The 25,764-nt window shown below is 26.1% G+C and overlaps 6 protein-coding genes across 8 annotated transcripts in view; 4 read left to right on the top strand and 2 right to left on the bottom strand.

Annotated features, from left to right (window-relative positions):
• Positions 1-156, top strand: part of LOC126907406 (cuticle protein 7-like) — a 1,375-nt gene extending 1,219 nt beyond the window's left edge. Inside the window, exon 3 of the mRNA XM_050688675.1 lies at positions 72-156. The gene's annotated coding sequence lies outside the window, so the exon portion shown is untranslated. The remainder of the gene's footprint in view (positions 1-71) is intronic.
• LOC126907402 (Kv channel-interacting protein 2-like) overlaps positions 1-25,764 on the bottom strand; it is a 383,598-nt gene that overhangs the window by 201,411 nt on the left and 156,423 nt on the right. For both annotated transcript variants that reach the window (XM_050688662.1, XM_050688661.1), the window contains one exon: positions 7,024-7,075. The gene's annotated coding sequence lies outside the window, so the exon portion shown is untranslated. The remainder of the gene's footprint in view (positions 1-7,023; positions 7,076-25,764) is intronic.
• LOC126907421 (cuticle protein 19-like) lies at positions 5,368-6,193 on the top strand. Its single transcript, XM_050688693.1, has 2 exons — positions 5,368-5,501; positions 5,775-6,193. Exons 1-2 carry the CDS (start codon positions 5,475-5,477, stop codon positions 6,090-6,092), a joined length of 345 nt encoding a protein of 114 aa, XP_050544650.1. The 5' UTR covers positions 5,368-5,474; the 3' UTR covers positions 6,093-6,193.
• LOC126907193 (uncharacterized) lies at positions 8,788-17,211 on the bottom strand. Its single transcript, XM_050688306.1, has 4 exons — positions 17,079-17,211; positions 16,617-17,015; positions 9,444-9,638; positions 8,788-9,380 (listed from the first exon to the last, which is right to left on the bottom strand). The coding sequence occupies exons 1-4, from the start codon at positions 17,088-17,090 to the stop codon at positions 8,934-8,936; spliced, it is 1,053 nt and encodes a 350-aa protein (XP_050544263.1). The 5' UTR covers positions 17,091-17,211; the 3' UTR covers positions 8,788-8,933.
• Positions 11,633-12,989, top strand: LOC126907418 (cuticle protein 7-like). 2 transcript variants are annotated; one of them, XM_050688690.1, is made up of 2 exons: positions 11,633-11,753; positions 12,426-12,989. In XM_050688690.1, exons 1-2 carry the CDS (start codon positions 11,742-11,744, stop codon positions 12,828-12,830), a joined length of 417 nt encoding a protein of 138 aa, XP_050544647.1. In that variant the 5' UTR covers positions 11,633-11,741; the 3' UTR covers positions 12,831-12,989. The 2 variants fall into 2 exon arrangements, with proteins under 2 accessions (XP_050544647.1, XP_050544646.1); XM_050688689.1 differs by lacking the exon at positions 12,426-12,989 and adding an exon at positions 11,820-12,391.
• Positions 18,759-19,577, top strand: LOC126907410 (cuticle protein 7-like). Its single transcript, XM_050688679.1, has 2 exons — positions 18,759-18,885; positions 18,949-19,577. Exons 1-2 carry the CDS (start codon positions 18,874-18,876, stop codon positions 19,405-19,407), a joined length of 471 nt encoding a protein of 156 aa, XP_050544636.1. The 5' UTR covers positions 18,759-18,873; the 3' UTR covers positions 19,408-19,577.

Below are 25,764 nucleotides of genomic sequence, written 5' to 3'. Positions count from 1 at the left end.
AATCTTCTCAATTTCTTTCTAGACCAGTATTACGTTCACATTGAATGTTAACTAATTACCATAATTTGTACCTTAAATTCACAAATTTAATGGTATATCTAACTAAATTTGTATTTATTATGTAAATAAAATAAATCTTATGATTTAACGAAAAAAGTGTTTTGAATTTCTAAAAAAAAAACTTTCATTAATCAATTTAGTTCTATAAAATGTTTTAAAAATCAAACAAATAAATTAGTTTTTTGTCAAATTTTATTAAAACTTCGATATTGAAATCAAAAACATAAATTTTGTTTTAATAAAAAAATGTTTAATTAATTGAGAGTAATATAATTTATACCATAATATTTTAAACAACACTCGATAATAATGAAATAATTTTCCTAAAGGTACAATTGAATAAGTATATTTATTAAATTAAGTGAAAAAATACTCCAAGTTTTTGGTAAAATCAGAAGAAATTACTTTATATTTATACATTTTGTATACTGTGATCAGTTCAGTAAAAACATTCTTGAAAATTCCAAATTAAATTCTGACATTTTAACATTATTGATTATGTTATACTTATTAAAATAGTCTTTAAATTTATGAGCGCTGATTCGTTTATCTTTCTTTATTAGTGCAAATGCAAATTATGAGCAGTTGAGAGTGACAAATCACAATGAAACATCTTACATTCAACGTTGTTACGTATTATTACTTAATATCAGCATAGTTTAATATTTAATTTTCATTCATATCCATATTCATAATAATATTCCATTAGTTTACACAATAGACAATCGCTCTTATTGTCAACCGTTTGTATTCATTGAACGGCATAACAGAGGTCATAGTCATCTTCAAAACATTGGGCATTAATCTGCTAAACATAGTTAGCCGTAGGTCGGTATCCCAAAAGCAACGAACTCACACACCTCTTTGATGTAAACCCGAACAAAAACTTATAAAAAATAAACTAGTATTTATGAATATTGTAACACATATTTATGTCTATGTTAAAATGTGTTGGAAATCTTACTCAAAAGAATTTTCTTTCAAACAAGAGTTCTTCCTTTAACCACAATTCAATGATTTCATTGTGAGTAACATTCACGTTTCGAATTCATTCCGATATACTTCAAAGAACTATGAGAAAACACACTTTGGTGTAAGAATTCAATGTATTCGTAAAAGTAGTCATTATCATAATTCTATTTTAGAGAACATTTGTCAAGAAATAAAGTTAAACTGTTTTAAACGTTACATATTAAAGCTTATTTTATTAACAATTCAAGTTTTACGGCGTAATTAAAATATGAACATCTGTAAATGGCGATATTTCATTTAATTTTAACAAATGAATAAAGTTATATTAACTGCAAAACAAATTAAAATATGTATATGAAATAAATAAATAAATGATCGAGACTTAATAGATATTTTCTAAAAACAATTAAAAAAAGAAAAAAGATTATTAAAAACTGAATGTATACAAATAGTATAATTTATTTATTTACAAAAGCATTCAATACAGTTTATCAATAGGGTAACCATGGTTAAAAGTGCGCTCTTTTTTTTCCTGTCACATAAAACTTGTAGTATCTAGCAGTTATAAACAATTTATATTTATTTATTTATTTATGTATAGACATATATCAAGCTAAAAAACTATTAAAAAATAAAAATTAAGTATTAATACTAAGATTGGAACTCTAATTCACGAGTAGTGAATTGTAACAAAATAAAAAAAAACCAGCACAGGGGGGTCGCGGCACAGTGGTGACGTGGCATAGTTGGATCAAGTATAATGATATCTGACGGTGATTAAAATCACTATCAAAAATAAACGCTTCGATGCAAATCTTTAGATAGTGTTTAATTTAAAAAAAATTGGTGTTTTATTCCAAAAGCTACTTGATCTGCTGGTTCCTTATTAATATCTCGATTAAGATAAAGTATGTCGAATGAAAAAAGGTTTATTAAAAAATATTATTTCTCATAAAAAAATTGTGTGGATCCATAAACTTTTCAATAAGTTATAGCATTATAAAGTTAAATATAATATAAATAATAAAATCGANAGTCCAGTCTTATTTTCAAAAGTTAAGTTGAAAAAGTTGTCATTTTAAATCCCCCCTTGTGGGCAGCAAAAAGGTCAAATTTACAAAAAAAATATACCAAATGATAAGTAAAGACATCAAGCATCTATAAAAAAAAAAAAATTATATTGATATGTTCATTTTTGAAAAAGTTACGGCAGTTTTTAGTAAAAAAAATTGAAAAAATTTCGAAAATTAGCGATTTTTAAATTTGTAATTTTTTTGGAGGTTTCCCCCATTTACGGGGAACGAGGGAAATTTTTTCAATTTTGAAGGGTAATGTCTTCGACTAGATACAATTTGTGATCTTTTGACGTATCGTTGAAAGAAATCCGTTCGGTGAGAGCTGAGAAAAAGTGGTAACAGACACAAAAAAAAAAAATTAAAAAATTAAAAAAAAAACACATCATAGTAAAACCAATACCTTCTCAGCTTCGCATCGAAGCTAATAAAGGTATAGTCTTACCCTACAATGAAGTAAGAGTCCGGTTAGTATTGAATAATTTTCGCATATAACCACTTTTGGATTAGTAATTCGGAGATTATTACCATTTTAAAATATAAACTGAAGGCAGTCGTCATTATTGTTACCATTATATATTTCATACTTTTCCTCCCGCTTAGGTATAAAATTGTTAATCTTAAACGGATCACACTATAATAATACATCATCGATTTAAAAACTGTTATAAGATCTCAACTGTTATTCAATTCTGTTAGGTTGAATAAAAAAAAAATTTCATTAATATGTAGACTTACAATTGGCCAACCTGAAACGATTGAAAACTTGGTATAGTTAAATAACTGTTATATATTTAGTCAATCTACAGCATTAGTAAAATATTTACAAGTAAATAACGCAAAAGTTTATTTACAAAAATTAAACTATTAAGTGATCTATAAAAAATTTAATTGTCTTTAAGTTGGTTCAGTAGAATTACAATAGTAAACTTGCGAAAAATATAAAACTACGCTATTGATAATAGACATGAATGACCTAGTTAAAAAAAAAAAAAATTCTTGTGTTTACAATATTTAGATGAATCTTATATGAAATTTTGCTGTTGATTCCAAATATATTTTCCAATTTTTTTCCATTATATTGTAACGTACATTTACATAAGGAAACCTAAGTATTTATTGTAAATATATAACGTGAGCACAATATCGCATGGCACTTTTCAGTTCGTTTTGTGGTGACTGCTCTGGTGAAGTATTGTCATGGATTGGAGTAGTGATAAGAAGTAATAATGAGTTATTGATTATGTTTTAATAAACATTTTTTTGTCTTCTCTCTAATTTTAATTAAAAAAACTATATGAATTTCACGATGCATAAATGGATACAGTATTGAACAATATTAGAGAACCGTGAAAAAAATGTACACGGCAGTCAAATATATTCGCGTCTGAAAAAAATGAATTTTACATCACTGAAAAAGTGGAATTAAGGTCAGAACTTAAACGTCTACTACTAATACTCAGCTCATTCATATACTACACAGCACATTACAATTAATATGTTTATTTTAATATGAATAATTGTATAAATTTTTAATATTGTCAAACTCAGAAAACTATAATTTGTTTCTTCTGTTAGCAAATTTTAAACAAACCAATTATTATAAATGTAAAATAAAAATAAATATCATTTCAATATATAGTTTCTGAAATAATTACTAATTAGTAATAAAACGATAACTACACACAAAAATTCGTACAAAATATAAAAAATTGTATATATTTGTTTAAACTCCCCAAATTTGCTTTAATAATATTATAAACAAGCTATGAAAAATTTGTGACTGCTATGATAATTTTAAACTGTTTTTTTATGCTATTAAATTGATAATAACCTTCATTAACCAAATATTGAGCTTCACTTACACTATAAATGTTTTTTGTTTAAATACCAGTTATTAATTTATAATCATTAAATAGATAACCTTATGAGGATTAAAATGTCATATTTTTTCTTAATAGATAATTAAAAATGACATAATTTCTGTTAATTAAATATCATACGCAAATCTCAGAAATTTGAAAATATTATTGTTATTTTGTTAGAACTACTTTTTCGTCATAATTATATTTAAATTAAGTAAATGTACGTTTCTCGAATGACGTATATTTTTGTGCTGAACCCTGTGGTATTCCACATATTCCATATAGGATTTATCTAAATAATGTAAACTGCAGAAATATGTTTTGTATTATTGAAGGTATGATTCCCGTATTTTGATTAACACCCCAGTTCATTAAATTTAGTTTATAAGACAAAATGTATAAATAAAAACTTCTATGTTTCTTAAAAATGAAATTTCATATAAATTATTAAGCTTAACATGTTGTGAAAGATGTCCGATTACTCGAATAAAAAAATGATACGAACAAAATTATTAGTAAATTAATTTTTTTCTATTATCAAATTAAAAAACTAGCTCAAGATATAGATGGGTAGAGGCAAGTGGTTGTTGCGACAATGAACCTAAATGAACCGCAAAAGCCAAAAAAAAAAGAAAATTATCAAATTAAAAACAAGTATTCCTTATTAAAATATTAGTGTTTAAGTTCATTATCCCTGGAGAGATAAAAAAATGATTTTCTCTTCGAAATATCGTAGATTTTTTGAGCCAAATAATAATTTTCTCTCTATAAAAATAAAATGTTTTCAATAGTTTCTGAGATAATGAGTATTTTACACAAAATCTATCACTTTGTATTTTTTAGTAGGATATCTCAAAACTTTCAATTCATCAATTATAATTTATCGTTGTATTTAAGACATTTTATATAGTATATAACCATTAAAATTAACTTCTTGGGTAAGTATTTTAAGAAAGTAGGCGTAATGATGAAGTTTATTATTATTAATGATATCTGTAGCATATCTATATGTTGATATGAAAGATTATATTTCATTACACGGCCCTAATATATACATCTTAAAAAATGCCTGCAGCCTGTTAGATATATTCATATTTAATATTTTACTGAAAAATTGAAGAAGGTTAGGCAATAAATAGATAAACCAAGAACTGTATGTAAATAACAATCGCTATTTTTTATTAATAAGCATTTGTTTCTTTGTAAATAACATAGAAAATTTGTCATTTTCAAAATTTTAACTTAAGCTATTTCATAATAGTAACCTTATACTATTTCATAGAAAATATTATAAAACGTTATTTAATTTATCTTATAATTATGTATTTATAGCAAAAGATACCTATATGGAAAACCGGTTCAAGTAGATGAAGAAATAAATATCTAAAAGGGTAACACGCCTTTAAGTGATCGATATAAATACTTTGATATTGGACACGACAAGTATCAGTTGATATTCCAGTAGAAATATATGAAGTACATTGATAATTTCAGTTTTTACTAAATGAATATTTTCAAGATGACAACTAAGGTTTGCATTAATTATTATTAATTTTAACTTTTTTAATACTTTTATAAATATCAATAAATAATAAAAATCGGACTTGAAAACAAACAGTAATTAAAAAAATATACCTTGATATACATGTTTTAAAATATTACTAAATATTCATTAATTACAAAAACAATATAATCTGAGTAATTCCAATTGTAATTATACAATTAGAATTAATATAATTATTATTATTATTATACTACAAATAATGACAAATATTGACTCTACATTACTTTGTGTATTTTCTAGGTTATTATTTTCTTCGCAATTTGTATTGCTTTTACTTTGGCCCAATATGCTTATAAACCAGTAGTACCATTGGCCGTTTATTCTGCTAAACACTATGAAGAACCAATATATCCACCGATTCCTTACAATTTTCAATACAGTGTTAACGATCCTAGTACCTATGATGTGAAAAGCCAGTCAGAATACAGCGACGGAAAAACTGTCAAAGGTTTCTACAGTTTAGTCGAGTCTGATGGCACTAAGAGGGTAGTTGAATACACAGCTGACGACTACGGTTTCAACGCTCAAGTTAAAAAGGAAGGCGCTTCCTATGTTTAAGCTTCATATTAGATTTGAACAAATATTATCTGGTATTTAATTTAAAAAGACTGTATTATTCTATTCCAATCTCTAATTCAATAAAAATAATTTTTATTTAATTTTTTTGTTTTATTGGTTTATGCAAAAAATTCTATTTATTTTTAAGGTCGAATTTCTCATGTTTACTCAAAATAACGGAAATTGAAAGCGAACTGATTGAGACTAAGGCTCTCTATCGGTTATCAATGTCACATACATTAAAACAATTTTCTATTTAATAATTTTCACTAAATAAAAAATTTCATAATTATTATTCTCTATAGATTATGATTCGTTACATCAATTGAGTTTTATAACACAATAAAATATTATAAAGAAATTGAAAACCAATTATTTTTGGGTTCCTATTTAAGTAAATAATATGGTAAACCTATATTATTAGAAATCTTGACCATGTTTGTTTTTTAAAACACTCCAAGTATTGTAAAAACTATCTAACGAATTCATAGATGAGTTTAACAAAAGCAAACATTATTATTTTCATATCCTTGAATAACGAACTTAGCTACAATTCACATTCAATTTGATATAGACAAGTCACGGAGATAAATGGTCAACAGTAATCGTGCGGTCTATTCAAATAATCTATTATTTATTTTAAATAGATTTATATTTGATAGTCACTTAACTTCAATGAGTACAAGTACGTATATTGTCTTGACCTAGTAATGATTAGTAAAATAACCTGTACATTGCTACAATTGTTATGACGACATAATACAAGAAATTATCCTCTAACATACACCATATAGATCTATTAAAATTATGTATTTAACATAATCATAAGCTTAAAACTACAGTATTTTTACAAGACCAATAAAAAACTGAATTGTTTGCTAGACTTTAAATTAAAATTCTTCAAACATAAAAATCTAAGTTATATATTTACCGTTTGTTCTGAAATCCAATTACATGTCTCCAAAATTGATCAAAATCCTTACCTGAAACCCAAAAACAAAATAAAGTTATTACTGGAAAAAATAGTACAAATATTTATACAGTGTTCAAAAAGTAAATTGTAACAAACTATTAAAACATTTTTCTTTAATTACTGAACACTTTATAAAATAATTCGATATTACATTTGTATTATCAAATCAATGTATAATCTCCTACATTATAAAATTTAATAATTAAGTTATAAGTATAATTTTTAAGTAATTTATCTAATGAATTACTAAGACTCTATAGTATTTTTATAATGTTATTAATAAGAACAACATTACAGGTATAATTATTATATCATATAATACAATTTCAAAAATTAATATAATGTCAAGGTAGTTGTTTAGGCAAATAACAAACATATAAACAAATTTTGTTGCATATACATAAAATACTTAAAAATATATAATAATATATATTATGTTAAATGCATCTAAATTTTCAATGTGTATATTTTGTTATAAAGTATAATTTGAAAAATAATAATAATTTGTAAAAATAGTTATATATTGACATAATTAAGTTAGATATGATAAGTTTAAAAGATAATTTATAAATTATTTTATAAAATAAATGCCATGTCACACATCATTATGATAATCGGTCCATGAAATGACTTTTTTTTGTTCATCAATTAAATATTTTTTAAAGAAATCAACAATTTCGCAAACATTGGACAGGTTCCAATGTTATAACCCTACTAATTTTATTGGTAATAATATATAAGCCAACCTGATCATTTAACATAAATTATTTTGGTTCTCAAAAACATTTCACCGTATATCCGTTTATATTCATTAAAAAAATATTTGTACTTTTTTTCAAACAATATGAATAAAACATTTTTTTCAATAAAAAAACAATAAAAAAAAAAAAGTGAAAATTAAAAATAATATAATTAAACTGTTATTTTGCAGACATGAGATTTTCTAAATTCTCTGCAGGCCGTCCGTTTTTCAATCATCGGCTTATCCTATATTATATTATAGATGAGCGAGAGTATCTAAATGCTTAATAATTATATCGATACATTAAGGAAAATATCCATTAAGTTTACTTTAACTCATTATATACATATCAGATTGAGATCTGTAGTAAAAAATCTTGTTCGACTTTTTAAATATTTAGGAAACATAAAAATTGTTTTCCACAAAATAATTTTAATTATTATGAAAAAATTATATGATAAATAATATGAAATAAGAAAAACAATTTTTCAAATAATTATACGTTTCTCTATAAACAGATAAAATTAAACTTAGAATCAAGACCCAGTTAACAATTTTGAAATNATTATACGTTTCTCTATAAACAGATAAAATTAAACTTAGAATCAAGACCCAGTTAACAATTTTGAAATATTTATCATTTAAAAAAGTGTTAAATTCTTGTTTATATTAATATCTTATGTTGATATTCTGGATGCAGATATTATCAATGCAAAATAAACTAATTAAATATTAAATACACATGAGTATATTTTTAATTTTCTACAATATCTTATTTATTCCAAAATATCCCCAAAGTTCTTTCAAACCTGGAGTTTCAATATTTATTATAAACTACTGAAACACAAATAAATATTATAATAAATGTTGTGATTTTTTTTCAACTATACCACATGAAACGATAATAAAAAATTGATAGATATAAAACTTCAATAAAAATTTAGTTATTATATTAAAAAAAAAAAATGCTTGTTCAATAATGAATTTTTAATGGCGTTTATTTAATAAAAAAAATATTAAATAAATGACAGTCAACGAATAAAGTATTTAAAATACTTTTAGAACAATGGTAGTTCTCCATTAGGAGAAAAATGAAGGAAATTCTTTGGCAGAAAATTTGAACATCTTAGTAATGATTGTATGGAGCTGGTCTGTAGGCTGGAGCGGAGTGAGCAGAGTAAGCTGGAGCGGAGTAAGAGGGCTTGTTGTAGGCTGGGCCGGATCCGTATGAAGGGGNGGAGGGCTTGTTGTAAGCTGGGCCGGATCCGTATGAAGGGGTTCCTTCCTTTTTGACTTCAGCGTTGAATCCGTAGTGGTCGGCGGTATAGTCGACGATTCTCTTGGTTCCGTCGGCTTCGACCAAGCTGTAAGATCCTTTCACGTTTCCGTGTCCGTCTCCGTGTTCGTATTGGCTGTGGATGTCGTAGGTGTGTGGGTCGTGTACGCTGTATTCGAAACTGTATGGGGATGGTGCGTATTCGGGTTCGTGGGAGTAAGCTTTTGGTGCTGAGTGGTAAGATGGTGCGCTGTATTGGGATAGAGCGGATGCTACGCAAGCGGCAAAGACGATCAACTGAAATAATGAAATGATAACTTATTTTTATTAATTCATTATAAATAATATAATATGTGTTACCTTAGCTGCCATTTTGATTTGGTTTGTTTTGTGTGTGTTCGTTTGAATGAGAACGATAGAGAACTGATGACTGTGTACTGTTATGATGGAGTATTTATATTTAAATAATCCTAGGCGATTCGCACCACTTAATTTTATGTCACGCCCCGAAATGTATTGGTTATAGACCGGTTGGTCAGTGAACTGATTATTACAATTAAATAATTACTCTAGTTGAAGTATCTTTATGTTTCAAAACTGAAATAAAATTACCGCCCAAATATTTGTATACCTTTCTATATTTATTTTACGGTATTTTCATCACGCTACTAAATTACTCTAAACTACTAATGTACGAGCCTGTTATTATTTCATAAAACTACTTTGTAATGTTATATAAAAATTACATCAATGTCAAACTTTATATTTTTTTATTTAATTATATTTGTGTATAATTCCTTTTATTTAACACGTATTAGTTTGGTTGGTGTGTTGATTTTAATTAATCATTATAATGAATGATCGTTATGTATGCATTTAGGTTACTAATAAACTTTAGTAAAAATTAATTAATCTTGTTATATATTGGGCTTTTTTTGTTTTGATTCATATAAAGTATTCCCAAGGAAGAATGATGTACCAAAGAATGTTAACTGAATATTTCTATTAATAATGTATTATTATTTACTTTTCATTAATGTCAAATTTTTACAATTTCAAATTAATTTTTATATAGAATTAAGAGTTATTTCGTTTTAATAATCTCCAAATACTCTTATTGTTAATCATTTATAGAATACTCATTAAAACATACTATGAAGTATGGGAATATACATTAAAACAGAATTAATCAAATATATATATATATATAAAAAACAGTAATAAAATCATTGTGAAATGTATTCAAATATAGACATTAAATAATATAAATTATAAAAATATGTCATATTTCTTTTGTATTAATACATGAATACATCTATGTGTATTGTATACATGTTCAATGAATATTGTTCATTACGGACATTATGTGAGAATTCCCATTGATTGTACACTAAGTTGATACTAATGCTGGTAGTGTGTAATTAAGACCCACAGATGTAATATTTACAACAATGTTATTACAGGAAAAATCAGTTTATGATTTGCATGGAAACATTTTTTGATGCTTAAAATGTAATGAAATAATATATTATTGAGTTAAGTAGTCAATTTTCTAGTTTAGAGACATAAGTCTATGTATTGGATCAATGAACGAAAATTGGAATTATAAAGGGCAAATTTAAAGAAGCTAGAATTTATCAAAAAGCAATTCCAATGGGTTTTAAAATAAGTTATTTTAAAATTGAGTTATTTATTCGCTGTACTAAAAAAATACTTAAATGATATGAAAAAATGAAGTATTATAACAATTCTTGATTTTCATTTTGCAGGCAACAATAAATACTTAAAAATAAGATGATTTCCTAAAATAAAAAATATGATTATTACGTTGAATAAGTCTAACAAAAACATAGAACTTCAGTTTTCTCATTAATTCAAAAATCCAAATCAAACAAAAACTAAACATTAATATTAAGAAATCACTAAGTAAAAAAAAATTGTTATTCAAATAAAACACATTCTTATAACATTAATTTATTTAATCACATAATTATTTAAGATCTAATTATATATATTTTTTGAAAATTAAGAGATTAATAAATTAAATGAACATTACAATTAAAAGTTGAATTTTTAAAATTACAAAACTTATATTAATAAATATTAATTTTTTTAGCAAAAAAAAAATAAAAAATAATTTAAACTTAATCTAAGAAGCAAAAAATGTTTCTAAAAAAATTTCTATAAAATGATGGTTGCACTAAAAAAATATAAACCTAAGAAATTAAATTTGAATTAATCTGTATATTCTTTTTAAAATATTCCTGTAAAATAGATGTATTATAAAAACTACAGTTACGCAATAAATACTATATGATATTTAAAAATAATAATTATAACAAAATACAAAATTAAAATATTTTGGTAATACAGTAGGTTGAGTATAATTAGAGTAGATATTTGATTACAAAAACTAGATCACTAGACAACCGGTCCAAGTGTAATTAACACCAGAAGATAACATATTTGATGAAGTAAGAATAACCATTTACTTTTTACAGATAATATTATATTAAGCTCAAAAATAAAATTGAGAGTGGAAAGATCTCCATACATATTTAAATACAGTAGTATAAATACTAAATTAAAACTGTACTCAAACATTAATTCTCTATCATTCTCATTCAAACCAACACACACGAAACAAACCAAATCAAAATGGCAGCTAAGGTAACACATATTATATTATTTATAATGAATTAATAAAAATTAGTTATCATCATTTCACTATTCCAGTTGATCGTCTTTGCCGCTTGCGTAGCATCCGCTCTATCCCAATATAGCGCACCATCTTACCACTCGGCACCAAAAGCTTACTCCCACGAACCCGAATACGCACCATCCCCATACAGTTTCGAATACAGCGTACACGACCCACACACCTACGACATCCACAGCCAATACGAACACGGAGACGGACACGGAAACGTGAAAGGATCTTACAGCTTGGTCGAAGCCGACGGAACCAAGAGAATCGTCGACTATACCGCCGACCACTACGGATTCAACGCTGAAGTCAAAAAGGAAGGAACCCCATCATACGGATCCGGCCCAGCCTACAACAAGCCCTCTTACTCCGCTCCAGCTTACTCTGCTCACTCCGCTCCAGCCTACAGACCAGCTCCATACAATCATTACTAAGATGTTCAAATTTTCTGCCAAAGAATTTCCTTCATTTTTCTCCTAATGGAGAATTACCATTGTTCTAAATGTATTTAAAATAAATGTTGCATATTTTTTTTTTAATTTATTTATTATAATTTTTGATGATAAAATTAAATAAATAATTTAGTGAATCTACTTAGATAGTGTTATGCGATCTTCTATNTTTCACTATTCCAGTTGATCGTCTTTGCCGCTTGCGTAGCATCCGCTCTATCCCAATATAGCGCACCATCTTACCACTCGGCACCAAAAGCTTACTCCCACGAACCCGAATACGCACCATCCCCATACAGTTTCGAATACAGCGTACACGACCCACACACCTACGACATCCACAGCCAATACGAACACGGAGACGGACACGGAAACGTGAAAGGATCTTACAGCTTGGTCGAAGCCGACGGAACCAAGAGAATCGTCGACTATACCGCCGACCACTACGGATTCAACGCTGAAGTCAAAAAGGAAGGAACCCCATCATACGGATCCGGCCCAGCCTACAACAAGCCCTCTTACTCCGCTCCAGCTTACTCTGCTCACTCCGCTCCAGCCTACAGACCAGCTCCATACAATCATTACTAAGATGTTCAAATTTTCTGCCAAAGAATTTCCTTCATTTTTCTCCTAATGGAGAATTACTATTGTTCTAAATGTATTTAAAATAAATGTTGCATATTTTTTTTTAAATTTATTTATTATAATTTTTGATGATAAAATTAAATAAATAATTTAGTGAATCTACTTAGATAGTGTTATGCGATCTTCTATTTATTTTCTTATTTTACTATCTGACGAATATAACATGTTCGTAATAAATACGAATGAGTATAATTGAGGATCGTGACTAATGCATATTAAATTTAAAGTGATAATACAATTTACAATTATAGTAACTTATTATTTTATGTGACATGACATGGTTTTTTTAAACATATTTTAATTGGTTATTTAATTTTAAATTACTTCGCATTAATTGACATTTGGATGTTATGAAAAATGAATGGATTTGTTCGTGTGATAATAAATTTCTTTATAAAAACATAATTTTAACTATCATGCTTAATATAGTACTATATTGTAGTTGAAACCTTGCATTTTAGTATTCATATCTCTTTTGAAATATTTAAATATAAGGTGTGACTTACTTCACTTCTCGATTTGTTTAATAGATTAGTTATTATATATTAAACTCTATTTTGAATAATTACTTTTGTGTCAATGACCTAAGGGACCAATTATTGATAGAATTTCTATTTAAAAAAATTATAATATTTTAGTTTTTGAAGAGCATTTTAAAATGCCTTAATCGTGAGTCACGCAGGGGTAGCGTCAATAACGAATTAAGAAAATATTTTTTGTCACTCATAAATTACTAATTTTGCTATAGTAATCATCAGCTGACGACTATTTATCAGCAGCTGATAAATTTTAACATGTTTAGTTGCAAGGACTGATAATAAATAGGTCACGAGTTTTTTGCTCTAATTGGAAGCAAAATGAACATGTTAACTTGATGAGTGAAAGTTAGCTAGTAGCAGACAAATATATGACCATGCAGCTAGACGCTGATTAACAGTAGCTGGTGATAGATTGATGCAACCCTCCAAGTATAGTAAAAAAAACCTTGTTTAGACAATACAATTATTTCTTCAAAAATAAAAATTAGTTTTTACGTTAATATTGCTATAAGAATTTAAAAATATGATTTTTTTTATAGAAAAATTAAATTAAATATTGACTTTATCAAAATAACATTGTTATTACTTGGTGTCAAATTATTAAATATATCCAAAAAAACTTATAAATTACAGTATGTGATTTACTACTTATAGTATATACTAATTTATAGAATATAATAGCACTTTATGTACAAATATAATAGACATAATAATGTAGCTTTTTAGTCATAAATATGAATACCAAATCGGTTATTATACAAAGAAGACTATAATATACTTTTGTTTATCGATTTATCTTAGGAGTATTATTTAGTATTATAAAGATATCTGTGGTTTATGGTTTTATCATTTGTTATGCAAAATGTACGAAATATGATAAAATAAATCATAATATAATTTATTATCATAGATGAACATTTATAATATCAACCAGGTAAGATGATAAAAGATAATATTTTTTTATCTAAAAATCTAAATTTTCCCAATTCTGCAAATTAATAAATAATTTTTACTTTAAATCTAAATCTTTAAACTATTTTTCAACATAAACAGTTGATTCAACAAAATGAATGAAAAAATAATAAAATAATCATTTTTTTTGTCGTTTTATTGTCGTTTTATGAATTCAAAGTATAGAATCATATTTATGAAAAATAAAGTTCGACGTTTTTGTGCCTGAAATGGAACATTTTTTGACTACATAATATTGTAGAGTATTTTAAGCCTAATAATTATTTTATCTACAAAAACTAAAAATAATAGTGCCTGAGAAAATATGTGTCTTATCCTTAATGAATCACTTTGTATAATAATTAAATATTAATACACAGATAGGTTATATCATAGACCTAAGGGCATGCATTTAATATTATAATTCAGTTTATAGACTATAGACAAGTTGAAAATTACTTCATAATTGAAGATACAAGTTATAATTAAACTAGAAATTTGAACTAGTGATTTATTATGCAAATCGTTTACTAATTACTCTGAACTACAATTAATGATTAACATTAAACAATCCAACTCAAAACTGAATACAAATCTTGTTAGATGGTATAATATACATTCTTGGGTAATAGTACAAACAAATATCTAATTGATATATTGGTGTTTAAAAAATAAATATATGTTAAGTTTGATTTTCTGAAAAATTGTTACAAGTTATACCAACTGTTAAAACAAAGATGGCTAATCCACCATAATATAATTGATTCTTTTTAATACCAATTTTTCGACGTTTACGTGTTATGTATTTTTTATTTGTTTTGTGACTTTCGAACAAAAATTCTGAAATATCAAAAAGTATATATTTTTTTTGTTCATCAGGTTGATTAAACTAGAAAATATCGAAGATTAGACAGATATATCTTGAAGAAGTATTAAGGTAAATTGTTTCCATTTATCTTTTGTGTTAAGGATAATAGTGTTCAATGTCATTCAGTTTTAAGGATCGTGTAAGACAACCGATAAAAAATATTTGTAGCAAAACTTAACTTTAGAGTTTGATGGCATAAGTCCTGCCCACTACACCATATTTGACGACTAACTTTAAATAAAAAGTTTATTCTAATAATGTATTTTACTTAATTATTATTGCAAAAAATTGTTCAAATCAGTTTTAAAATAATGAATGGCATCATTATATTTTTTGTTAATTAATTACTATTACCTATTTTTTCTTTTCATAACCGATAAGAGCAATGTTCATAAGACTAAAACAAATCAATAATATTACATTCAACTATAAACAATAATTATCATGTAAATAAAATAGAAAAGGTCTACAATTAGAAGAGGATCTTCCGATTAGTGATGTAACGAATCAACAATCACAATTATAAAAAAAAAAAAAAAGTAGCACAGTAGGGTCACGGCACAGTGTGAGCGTGGCATAGTTGGGACTAGTATAGAAGATATCTGACAGTGATTAAAATCACTATCATAAGAAACGCTTCGATGCAAATCTGTAGATAGTGTTTAATTTTAAGAAATTAGTGGACTATTCAAAAGCGATATTGTAACTCAAAAAAAAATAATTAAGAAAAATTGTAAAAAAAAATCATTGCCATAGGCAATAGAAATAAATATAGTTTAAAAAACTAAAAAAACACGCTTTTAAAGCACGTCGAACTAAAAAGTTAAAAATAATTTTTAAAATAAGTTTAAAATAATTATGAACAAAAAATACTAGTATTATTGTGATAAAAGCGTCGGNAAATTTATGTATTTCTAAAGTGATTATCACTCAAAAAAATTGATTAATTTTTTTTTTAACATTCAAATGTCAATTAATGCGAAGTAATTTAAAATTAAATAACCAATTAAAATATGTTTAAAAAAACCATGTCATGTCACAATATAATAATAAGTTACTATAATTGTAAATTGTATTATCACTTTAAATTTAATATGCATTAGTCACGATCCTCAATTATACTCATTCGTATTTATTACGAACATGTTATATTCGTCAGATAGTAAAATAAGAAAATAAATAGAAGATCGCATAACACTATCTAAGTAGATTCACTAAATTATTTATTTAATTTTATCATCAAAAATTATAATAAATAAATTTAAAAAAAAATATTCAACATTTATTTTAAATACATTTAGAACAATGGTAATTCTCCATTAGGAGAAAAATGAAGGAAATTCTTTGGCAGAAAATTTGAACATCTTAGTAATGATTGTATGGAGCTGGTCTGTAGGCTGGAGCGGAGTGAGCAGAGTAAGCTGGAGCGGAGTAAGAGGGCTTGTTGTAGGCTGGGCCGGATCCGTATGATGGGGTTCCTTCCTTTTTGACTTCAGCGTTGAATCCGTAGTGGTCGGCGGTATAGTCGACGATTCTCTTGGTTCCGTCGGCTTCGACCAAGCTGTAAGATCCTTTCACGTTTCCGTGTCCGTCTCCGTGTTCGTATTGGCTGTGGATGTCGTAGGTGTGTGGGTCGTGTACGCTGTATTCGAAACTGTATGGGGATGGTGCGTATTCGGGTTCGTGGGAGTAAGCTTTTGGTGCTGAGTGGTAAGATGGTGCGCTGTATTGGGATAGAGCGGATGCTACGCAAGCGGCAAAGACGATCAACTGAAATAATGAAATGATAACTTATTTTTATTAATTCATTATAAATAATATAATATGTGTTACCTTAGCTGCCATTTTGATTTGGTTTGTTTTGTGTGTGTTCGTTTGAATGAGAACGATAGAGAACTGATGACTGTGTACTGTTATGATGGAGTATTTATATTTAAATAATCCTAGGCGATTCGCACCACTTAATTTTATGTCACGCCCCGAAATGTATTGGTTATAGACCGGTTGTTCAGTGAACTGATTATTAAAATTAAATAATTATTTTGGTTAAAATATTCTTATAGATTAAAACTGAAATAAAGTCACTCTCTATATATTTATTATTTCATTATATTTTTACGATATTTTCATTACGCTACTAATTACTCTAAGGTACTAATGTATGAGCCTGTTATTATTATACAAAAGTATCATTGTAAAAACTTAAAATTTTTGTGTTTTGGTTATTTGATTAGGATATATTCATTTGTAAGTCAATTTTTGTATTCTCAAAATTTTATTGAACTTATATTTTATTTACTGTAAGTAAATGGTTATACTTATTTAAGTATATTATTTTACTGTGTTAATTAAAGTTTCCCAGTTTTCTTGTGATCTACTTTTTGTAATCAAATATCTGCTATAATTATCATATTGCAACTTTCAAACAGCATGTAGTATATTTTTATAAAACTGTCATAATTTTTAAAATTTGTTTTTATATGATAATAACTTAATATTGATGTATATAGATTAGTATGTAAAAATACTCAATATTTGTACAATTAAAAATAATAATACCTATAAAAGATGTAGATTTTACTAAATTGTAAAAAGCAATAGCCTGGACTTAATTGAGAATCTATGTGTATTACTTTAAATCTATACTACGAGTAATAATTTGTAATAATACGTATATTCAAGTTTTATTTTGTGTTTTAAAGAAGGTAACCCTATTTTGGTGATTTTAAATTCATAATTTGTGAAAATAGTACAAAAGAAAACATCGTATTATATTCTAATGATATAAGTTATGATACAATATTACAAATAATAAATAATTTACTTTGTGGCAACAATTAGCTATAAAAACTGAAGCTACACAAAAAAATTTAAAGCTAAAAATGATTACGATTATTCAATTGTATTACAAATTTTTGGTTGCACTAGCCACAAACTTATCTTTATTATTTTATGTCATATAATGTAATGTTTTGTTATGAAGATCATTATTATGGCATCGGTATTCATTTTATGTTTTCAAGTTAAAAGAACTAACTGGTTTTATTTTATATTTTTTTCTTCTACCGTTAGCAGTCATTTTTATTGTTACCATATCTTATGGCCACCTAGAACATGTCTTTTAATTTAATACTATTTGACATTCTTGAAAAATAACCTAGAATATTTGTTTAAGAATAATATAGATATTATTGTTGAATTATTTAATCACTAAAAGTAAAAATAAACAAAGTTATCAATTTATCATTACCTACTCAGAAAATCATAACAATAATTCAATATTGACGAAAAATTGGAATTCCTTCGTAATAAGTATTTCTTGATTTACAGTTATTAATTACATTTTAGCATCATCCCTTATAATTATAACTTATAACTCTCTTTTAAGGGCGTTAACTTTATTTTAGTATTTAGTTAGAATAAATTAGTAGGTTGTAGTAAATGGACCACGCTATATGTATTAAGTAATCTAGATCGCCTAAAGCATGAGTGATTTATTTTAGAGTGGCAAAGAATCGCATTACACATTTAAATTTACTTGTATAAATACTCCATCATAAAAGTACACAGTCATCAGTTCTCTATCGTTCTCATTCAAACGAACACACACAAAACAAACCAAATCAAAATGGCAGCTAAGGTAACACATATTATATTATTTATAATGAATTAGTAAAAATAAGTTTTCATTTCATTATTTCAGTTGATCGTCTTCGCCGCTTGTGTAGCATCCGCTCTATCCCAATACAGCGCACCAGGCTACCACTCCGCACCAGCTTACCACTCCGCACCATCTTACCACTCCGCACCCGCTTACCACTCAGCACCAAAAGCTTACTCCCACGAACCCGAATACGCACCATCCCCATACAGTTTCGAATACAGCGTACACGACCCACACACCTACGACATCCACAGCCAATACGAACACGGAGACGGACACGGAAACGTGAAAGGATCTTACAGCTTGGTCGAAGCCGACGGAACCAAGAGAATCGTCGACTATACCGCCGACCACTACGGATTCAACGCTGAAGTCAAAAAGGAAGGAACCCCATCATACGCATCCGCCCCAGCCTACAACAAGCCCTCTTACTCCGCTCCAGCTTACTCTGCTCACTCCGCTCCAGCCTACAGACCAGCTCCATACAATCATTACTAAGATGTTTAAATTTTCTGCCAAGAAATTTCCTTCATTTTTCTCCTAATAGAGAACTACCATTGTTCTAAAAGTATTTAAAATACATTTTGAATATTTTTTTAATTTATTTATTATAATTTTTGATAATAAAAATAAATAAATAATTTCACATTTGAAACTTTTCATTTATATTTATTAAGATTATTTCTTTAAAAAATTGTATTATTGAAGTAATATGGATAAAGTAAATATACCATGTACGATGTTAATCTCGACGTCTAAAATCTTAACATCATAAATGAGCTTTGTAAATGTAGACTGAATGTACTTTGTGCTATCTACGTCGAGATACCATTTATTTAACTAAATCATAATTTGTTGAAAATGTTCACTTTACCGAGGTAGTTAGGCAAAGTATATTACAAATGAATATCAAATTAATTCCACGAGCAGAACATAAAATTAAGATGATTTTACATTATTATTAATCATTAAATGATTTTTGGTAACAACACTAACGTAGTGTTGTTACCAAAGTAAGAAACATAGTAAAGTAACGTATAACTATTTTCATTATTTTACTTACATTATCTAGTATTTTATTTAATTAGGAAATTTTTTGTAAATTACAATTATATATATTTATATTAATATTTTAGATCTTGGCTATTTCTATTAAATGTATAAAATAATAATTTGAACAAATTTTAATCTTATGTTGAACAAAATAGTTTTAAGAAACAATAAAAATTAATCCATAATTCAAAAAATAATTTTTTCATTGAAGACTGAGATTTCAAACAAATATTTTTTAAATGTTATAATTTTTAACAAAATGGAATAATACAGGTTTACTATTTTGTATGATTTTTCTCTTCATTGAATATTAGAGCTAATTATTTTAATTTTATGATAATGTGAATATTTAACATTGGCGTACTTAATTTCATTAAGAAAAAAATGACATCGGTTTCATTTGGTATATTTTTTTTATAAATCTCACCCTTTACTTGCCCACGGGGAGGATTTAAAATGACAACTTTTTCACATTAACTTTTGAAAACTTTTGCTGTTTCTGTGTTAAAATTTTCGATTTTACATTTTTAACTTTAAATTGCTATAACTTTTTGTAAAGTATCATTTGTGTATCAACACAATTTTTTTTTTCTAAATATATTATGAATACTTCTTTCATTTGACATACTTTTATTTTAAATTGGACCATTTCCCTATATACGGGGGGGGTGTTCAAATCTAAAAAATAAATATAGAAAGTAGAACTATCTCAACTTAACTTTTGAAATTGTTCCTGTTAGTCTGATACTTTTATTGACATTGCTTTAAGTATAACTTGGTAAAATAATCATACTTTAACGAATTATAAATTTAATATGTATATGTTATTAAAAAATAATTATGACCAAAGAAAAAATTACTTTTTTTCCATAAAATCAATATTTTACACCAAAATAAGGTAACTATTTGACTTGATGACTAAATATGCCTATTAATATTTATTTAGTCCCAACCCAAACGTGGTCTTCTGGATAGTCGAAATTGATTAAGTTTTAATGTCCATTATACAATTTTTAATCATGTTCATTGAAAATACTTGAGCTGTTGAAAAAATAAAATCAAACTATTTTTCAGAAGTCAAGGAGTTGTACAAAAATACTTGTATTTGTACAAAATCGAACGTAAAAATATACAAATACTGAATATTTTTTTTCAAAATTCCATAATGTGGGTATTTGGGTAACGCACCTGTTTTTTTTTATATCATTCTATATATATAAAGATATAATGATATGAAATATATATCTTATCATAACCCAATAATTTGTGACCATTAAAAAGGTTTACTGCGGCTTTTAGTGTTTCCCAATTAATTATCCGATTTGTTACAAAAGTTCAACAATTTTTTTGTTAAGTCATAATATTTTTTGATATAATTTTGATTTTTATTATTTATAAAATTTTTTTTTAATTTTGTAAAAGTTATTATGCTTTTCTAAAAAAGAAACCATTTTTTAAAAAAATATTTTATTAATTGATATATCGCGTAAAATAACAAAAAAATCATTTTAATAAATAAAAATACAATAAAATATTGGAAAATATAAATGTAAATAACTAGTTTTCTATAGTTTTTCGTTTTTTAAATAAAAATTGGTTGAGCGAAATTGATATAACTACCAATTTAATCAGTGTACTACACAAAATAAAATGGTATGGATTTTTAATAAAATTTGTGGAATCAGTATTTCAAATCAATGCGTTTGTCCGATTATAGATAAAATGTTTACACAACTGTTAATCAAATGTTACAGTAATTTACTGCGGAAAAGTTTCTTATCTAAGAGTTGATATCATCTTCTGCATATTAGCGTTTCTGAAGGTCATATGACCAAATCACTCATCAACAAGTAATAAAAATCGTCAATAATTAAAATAAGTTTTGTTTCTATCATAATGAACTATATAATGGTGTTATGAACTAGATTGCGCTATAGTGAATTGAGTTTTTGTTATTTTTATATTAAACTATGCCGCCAGATAATCAAACCTCGTTGTGTAGTAGTTCTATCTTTAAAATAAAGTTTTTTTATCTTGAAAGGATGAAATAAATTGATATTTAATAACATATTACTGTTCAATCAATTATTTTTTCTTATTTAAAAAATAAAAATTTTCAACATTTTCCAGAAAATCAATCATCTTGTTTATATTCAAGTACTTCATAAAAAAACTCGGGTTTTAAAACAAATAGATCTTAATTTTAGTAAAAAGCGTAGTTTATTGTGATCATTCTCATAAAATGTAACATATTTACCTGGTTTATTATTAATTTTATCAATTACCTTTTTTTTTAATTTTTGTCCTGATAAAATTTTTTCCAAATTTTTTATAACCACACCTTTATTAGACAAAAATACATGTTGTTTCATGATTTTACAACACATGTTTATCTCATCTGAAGTTAAAGTTTAAAAATAATAATTAAAAATAGTATAATATATTTTTTCAAATTCATTATTTTCTATAAAGTTTTGTTATATCTTAAGTTATAAATCGTATATTTTGTTAAGAATCGATAATTACTGAATAAATGCCATACATTGTTTGTTTACTAGTTCTAGCTGCTTCTAAAAAATTAGGTATAAAACAAAAAATTAAAGAAATCATTACAACATTTTTTTTTAATTCATATTATTAAAATATACTACAATATTATGAATGTGAATTATATAAATTGTGCTTCGTTTGGTTTATGTTTAGGAGCGATTGACTTTTAAGTAAGAAAATAATTCACACATAATATAATTTCATGTTTAAAATAAAACGTACATACTCATAGTGTAAAACTTACATCACCACTAAATATATATCTTCTTCTTCCTCCTCGCCTTAATCCCAACTACTTGAGGTCAGCCACCCTTATCCTAAACTTCCACTTGACACGATCTCCCACATCAGCTGTCCTTATATCGCATTCAATAGCATCTCTCCATCTCTTTTTTGGTCTTCCTCTACTTCTTCTTCCTTCAACATTCATTTCTATAACTGTACAGCTTCCGATTCTTCTCTCCTCATAACATGACCAAACCATCCAAGTCTATATTCTCTCATCTTATCCACGATTGACGATACACCTATACTCCCTTTTGTTTGCTCGTTCCTAATTCTATCTTTTCAAGTTACTCCACTCATCTATCTAAGCATTTTCTGCTCTACTTTCTTATCAACCGTCCAACACTCTGAACCATACATCATAGCTGGTCTCACTACATTCTTGTAGAATTTACTTTACAGCCTCATTGAAATTCTTTTATTGCATAAGACGCCAGACGCTTCTCTCCACTTCAACCACCCGCACTTAATTCTGTGTCTTACATCTTCGTCAATACCATCACTCTTTTGCATAACTGACCCTAACGTCTCTTTTGGATACTCCTCATACATAAATTTTTCAAAATACTCTTTCCACCTTTTTTTCACATCATCATCACTCGAGAGTACCCTATTATCAGCACTTTTTATACACCTTATATATATGGTATATATAAGGAGATTATAATCTGTAGACCTTTTCTCCCTAACTTTTGCAAGTCTATAAAGTTAATTAATATAACACTAATTACAAGAATTATTTTTTATATTTTTAATTTATAATTTTAATAATTGCATCCTCTAAGTTCCTCTAAACTGCGAGATTAATAAAAAGGTTATAGCAAATATTGCTAGAGAAATAAGACATTTTCAATAATTTTCATGAAAATTTACATTTTTAGTTAAGACTATAGGAAATCAAAGAATTTAACAAGTTTGTCTATTGTACACACTAAATAGTTTACAATTACATGAATTGTAGAATGAACAAAATTAAATAATTTTTATTTTGGCTTGAACAAACATACACAGATGGATAAAGTACGTCTTTTCATGTTGAATTAAATATAATATGTATAATCAATACCCTCCTGATATTTTGGTATCTTGCTCTCATGCCAAATTGAATTGAATTGAAAATGAATTAAAATATTAAAAAATCAAAAGAATTAAAATTTTTTAATTTCAATTTTATGACTGAAAATAACTGTTTTGTAACACTCAATCGTAAAGTGTTTAGTATTTAATTTACCAAAATTTATCATTATAGAAATATGTTGGTATCTTATAATGTAGATTAAAGTGCATATTTTTGAAATAAGACTTGAAACTTTTACAAAACAAATACGTTAATTACTGGGTAATTCCGAATTTTACTTTAAATCAGTAACAGGTGTCGGTATAAGGTTATCGGTTTCGTAAAAAGTGATTATTAACCATCGTTATTAAGAAAAAAAAATTAACTTTAACCTCTTAAAATCGGCTATGGTTTTTTGGTTACCGACAATCAGTAAAAATCGGTAAATAATAAAATAAAATTTTAGTACTTATTTTCAAAATTCAAAATTCAAATTTAAAAAAAATTCAGGGTGGCCATTCATTAAACAAGTTTTGACTACCACTACTTGAAGTGTCTCTTTAACACGTATCTTTTTTTTTTTTGTAACGAGTGGACTCAAAATTACTACTTTTGTAGTAATAACTGCAGTGGTACAGTTAAACTTTTGTTCTGAGATAATATAATGAGAAATATTTTTTCTACTCTCTTAAACAAAAAAAGTGTATATTCACAGTGTAATCTATTTCGTTCTAAGGGAATTTATCAACCCTCTGAAAGTCTATTCTTTTATTTACTATCTTATGAATCATAATACAAAGTATTAAGTATTAATAATAAGATAAAATATAAAATATTCATAATTTATGAATATTTAATACTAAATAATGCAAACTATAAAATGTATTTTCAATTCAAACCTAAACTATTCTAAAATCAATTTATTATTTTTGTAATTACCGGTTAATTTAAAGAGGTTATTGATTTTTGGTTAATAATTTTTAAAAATATTTGGTTACCGGTAAATAATAGATTATCGTTATTTTTTTAAGACAAATAAAACTGAGAATCAATTCATAATTAAAAAGCAGGTTTTAACCAGTTTTTGGAAAAAATCGGTAACCGGTTTCAAGCCCTGTTTTAAAGGAGTAATATTTTTCTATATTTATAAATAGATGAAACTAAACAAGCAAAATTACATGTTTTTCTAAAGAAGAATACTTAAAGCAGCGTTTTAAAGTTAACCTAATTATAAAACAAATATAGCTGTCCAATCAAATATGCACTCAAATACAAAATTTTTTTTAGCTTAAGAATTGTACAATGATTTGGTTTAATGCAAAAATCGTAAAGTTTAAGATTTTTAAGCAATCTACTAAAAAATGATAGAAATGCGGTTTTTCAAATATAATGAGTAATTTACATACTTGAAAAGTTAATTTGTCTATCAAACATACACTCCAATGTGGAATTTTTTTTTAGTTTCAAAATAGTGAAACAAAAACTTTTTAATTGTCTCTGAAAAAGTCGAATTTTTTTTTAGAACTTTAATGAAGATAGATAAATTAGAGGCTTAATATATGTATAAATCCATACAAGCCAAATTACTAGACATTTTGCAAAAAAAAAAATTTTTTTTATTACTCTATGATAAATAAAAACTTAGAGGGTTGAAATTTTATATGTACAACAATACGTATTAAAAAATAATGGGTTAATAAACCAATAGAGTTAACACTAGCTAAGCATAAATGTTTGTTAAGTACCAATATTGACAACGGATGATTTGTACCAGTAGGTGTGGGGTTATTTGATGTTAGCAAATTATTTGCAAATCAACCATTATAAAAATTTTAAATATTAATGATTGTGTATTGAGTCTTTACCAATTTGAAGATAATCTAATTAAAATAAATTGATATAAGAAAATA

Source organism: Daktulosphaira vitifoliae, unplaced genomic scaffold (assembly GCF_025091365.1).
Source record: "Daktulosphaira vitifoliae isolate Bord-2020 unplaced genomic scaffold, ASM2509136v1 Scaffold_5, whole genome shotgun sequence".
Lineage (NCBI taxonomy): Eukaryota > Metazoa > Arthropoda > Insecta > Hemiptera > Phylloxeridae > Daktulosphaira > Daktulosphaira vitifoliae.
The sequence above is the reverse complement of the archived record's forward strand: the minus strand, read 5'-3'. Positions and strand labels throughout refer to the sequence as shown.